At 32.8% G+C, this 3,023-nt stretch overlaps 1 protein-coding gene across 1 annotated transcript in view; it reads right to left on the bottom strand.

Annotated features, from left to right (window-relative positions):
• Positions 1 to 1,886: 1,886 nt before the first annotated feature.
• LOC119590610 (tubulin beta chain-like) overlaps positions 1,887 to 3,023 on the bottom strand; it is a 6,120-nt gene continuing 4,983 nt past the window's right edge. Inside the window, exon 5 of the mRNA XM_037939288.1 lies at positions 1,887 to 2,807. Within this exon, the coding sequence (XP_037795216.1) occupies positions 1,986 to 2,807 (822 nt within the window). The 3' untranslated portion in view covers positions 1,887 to 1,985. The remainder of the gene's footprint in view (positions 2,808 to 3,023) is intronic.

The following is a 3,023-nucleotide window of genomic DNA, read 5'->3' as shown; positions in this document are numbered from 1 at the left end:
TTGCTTTATACATACAGAGGTAACTTTTAAATCCTTTACCTATAAAAAAAAAATTACTTTATGATATTTTTCTACTAATATCTAGGGTAACATATAAAGTTGTTTATCCCTTAAGGAATGTATTCTCTTGCTTCACTCTGTCTCATTTACAATAGGAAATGCTTCTGGAATTCCTACAGGATATTTAGAATATATTCTTAAAATTAATTAATTATCTCTTTTGTATTAGAAAAGAAAAGTGTAAACCACCCGGCTAAGACGAGCCTTTGATTCTGACTTCACAAAGGGTACAAATCAAACACATTGTCTCGTATGTGGTTTTCTCAGGACAGTATATACACATCACTTTGCCTTGAGATTTTCCACTGCAACTACTTGTATTTATCTTTAGAATGTTACAGAACCTCACATCATATGTAACTTGTAGAGCATAACAGTTTGAATCCAAAGTGAGTAATTTCATCTAGAGAATTGTAATGATAATTTTTTGAAAGGTGATATTCTTGTACCCAAATATGCTTGATGAAAATTGAGAGAATTATAAAGTTGGTCACAGATGTACTGAGCAAAAATATTTTTTAAAGAAAGCATTATTTGGGATTTTTCACCAATTTTCTAAAGAAATGAACTCTACATTCATACTGTCAGTAGAAAGTGATAAAATATTTATTTATGTTCATATTTTATAATAAACAGATATAAATGCTAATATAATCTAGAAAAATGAACAAAACTGACAGAAATTTAATGATATATGTGTTCCTGGGAGTTTATTGTGTCAGTCTGTGATATAGAGCCTCAAAAATGTGACTGTTCTGTTCTCTTATTATTCAGATTAATGACAAACATAGCACAGTGTTGGTATGCATACATTATGAATTATTCTCAGATGTTTTAAATATATCCCTCTTTACAGAGTGGTTAAAAAATATTTTGAAAAATAACTATCATCATCTTCAGGAAAGTTTACTATCCTATGAATGCCATATGTTTTAATTTTTATTGCTTTGAATGTGGAATGTATTTTTATTTTATCATAGTGAATATTTATTAGGAACTTTTCCATTTTGTTAATACTTAGTTTCTTTATCAGTTAGTTGAAGTGATACATTTAAACCATAGTCTTTGTTGTGTATGTTGAAACTTGCGTGCAAATTAAACTATTAAATTTAACCTCTGTTTTTCATGAAATCTGAAAACAAGTCTGGCTGTAAGCCATCATCTGTTGATGTTGGATTAGTGATATGATGCCTGTTCAACTATGCAGTTCTTTCAGAATCAATTATGATACTGTTAAGAAATACCTTTGTAAACATGTGACTGTTTTGTAAGATGCAATTGTATATTAATGATAAACTGGATATTTTTCTAAATTTTTATTTGCCAGTTGTTAAAGAATTTTCTCTGCATAATCAAAGGATGTGAGGAACTGTTGCAAAAAACATCATACTGTTGCATTCTTGATGAATAAGAGACAAAATTATAATAATTCACTTTGATTTATAAGAGATTCAAATGATATTCTATTGATAGCAGGTTATGGTTTGTTAAAAAGATGTCTGCATCCTCCTATGGACAAGAGATTTTTGCAGATGCATGAAGTAAAGTCAGTCTCATTAAGAAACCAAGAATAATTGTGCTTTTCTACTCAAAAACTTTGAAGTTCATTTTCCTTGATTCATGTCATGCAAAAGTGGTTCATGCTGATGCAGTCATCACACTCATTGTTATTGTTGATAAATGTAAGTTGTTATCTTATAAGCATGCAAATAAAATCTTATATTATGCCTCTTACAGATTTCATTTACACCCAAAACACCAATGGAAGTTGTTTTGAACAAAAAAGTTTCTTTAATGGAAACAAATGTTTAAAGTATACATGGAAATATAGAGTAATTACTTTATTGTGAATAAAACATACATAAATCATAGTAATGAGCTATTCATATATGAATAAGATTAAATATAGAAGTCTCCAGGGCAGCCTAAGCAACATATGCCTGTTCTTCGTATTGGTCTTCACCAAAAGAATCCTCTTCAGCAGTTGCTTCTTGGTACTGCTGGTACTCAGCAATTAAATCTGTCATGTTGGATTCTGCCTCAGTAAACTCTATTTCATCCATACCCTCAGTAGTGTACCAGTGGAGGAAAGCTCTCCTCTTGAACATTGCCGAAAATTGTTCACACACCCTCCTGAACAGGTCCTGAATAGCAGTTGTGTTTCCAATGAAGGTAGCCGACATCTTGAGGCCACGAGGGGCTATATCACATACTGCTGTCTTTACATTGTGGGGAATCCACTCAATAAAGAAAGAGGAGTTTTTGTTTTGTATATTGTACATCTGTTCATCTATTTCCTTCATAGACACCCTGCCTCTGAAGATGGAGGCAACAGTAAGGTACCGTCCATGTCTGGGATCACAAGCTGCCATCATATTCTTGGCATCAAACATCTGCAGGGTCAGCTCAGGCACTGTAAGGGCTCTGTAGCTTTGCGAACCCCGTGGAGTGAGAGGAACGAATCCTGGCATGAAAAAATGAAGACGGGGGAAGGGCACCATGTTTACTGCAAGCTTTCTGAGGTCTGCATTAAGCTGGCCAGGGAAACGGAGACAAGTGGTAAACCCAGACATGCTAAGGGAAACCAAGTGGTTAAGGTCACCATAACTTGGATTTTGAAGTTTCAGGGTCTTGAAGCAAATATCATAAAGAGCTTCATTATCTATACAGAAAGTTTCATCTGAGTTTTCCAATAGTTGATGTGTTGAAAGAGTTGCATTATATGGTTCCACAACGGTGTCTGAAACCTGAAATATTAGATATTTGAAAATAGCTTTACAAAACAATCAATAACATCTATATGTAAGTTTGAAACATACTGCTCATCATTTGCATAAGACTTTGTTGATTATTTTTTGTGTTGCAGGTGGTCTTCTTTCATAATGAAAGACCAAATACCAAAAGTAACAAGAACTTAAATTTTTATTGAAGTAATTTTTAGTTTAATGTTCACATTCAGCTTC

The sequence above is a fragment of the Penaeus monodon genome, chromosome 27 (assembly GCF_015228065.2).
Source record: "Penaeus monodon isolate SGIC_2016 chromosome 27, NSTDA_Pmon_1, whole genome shotgun sequence".
In the NCBI taxonomy this organism is placed as follows: domain Eukaryota; kingdom Metazoa; phylum Arthropoda; class Malacostraca; order Decapoda; family Penaeidae; genus Penaeus; species Penaeus monodon.
This window is presented reverse-complemented; position numbering and strand designations above follow the sequence as displayed.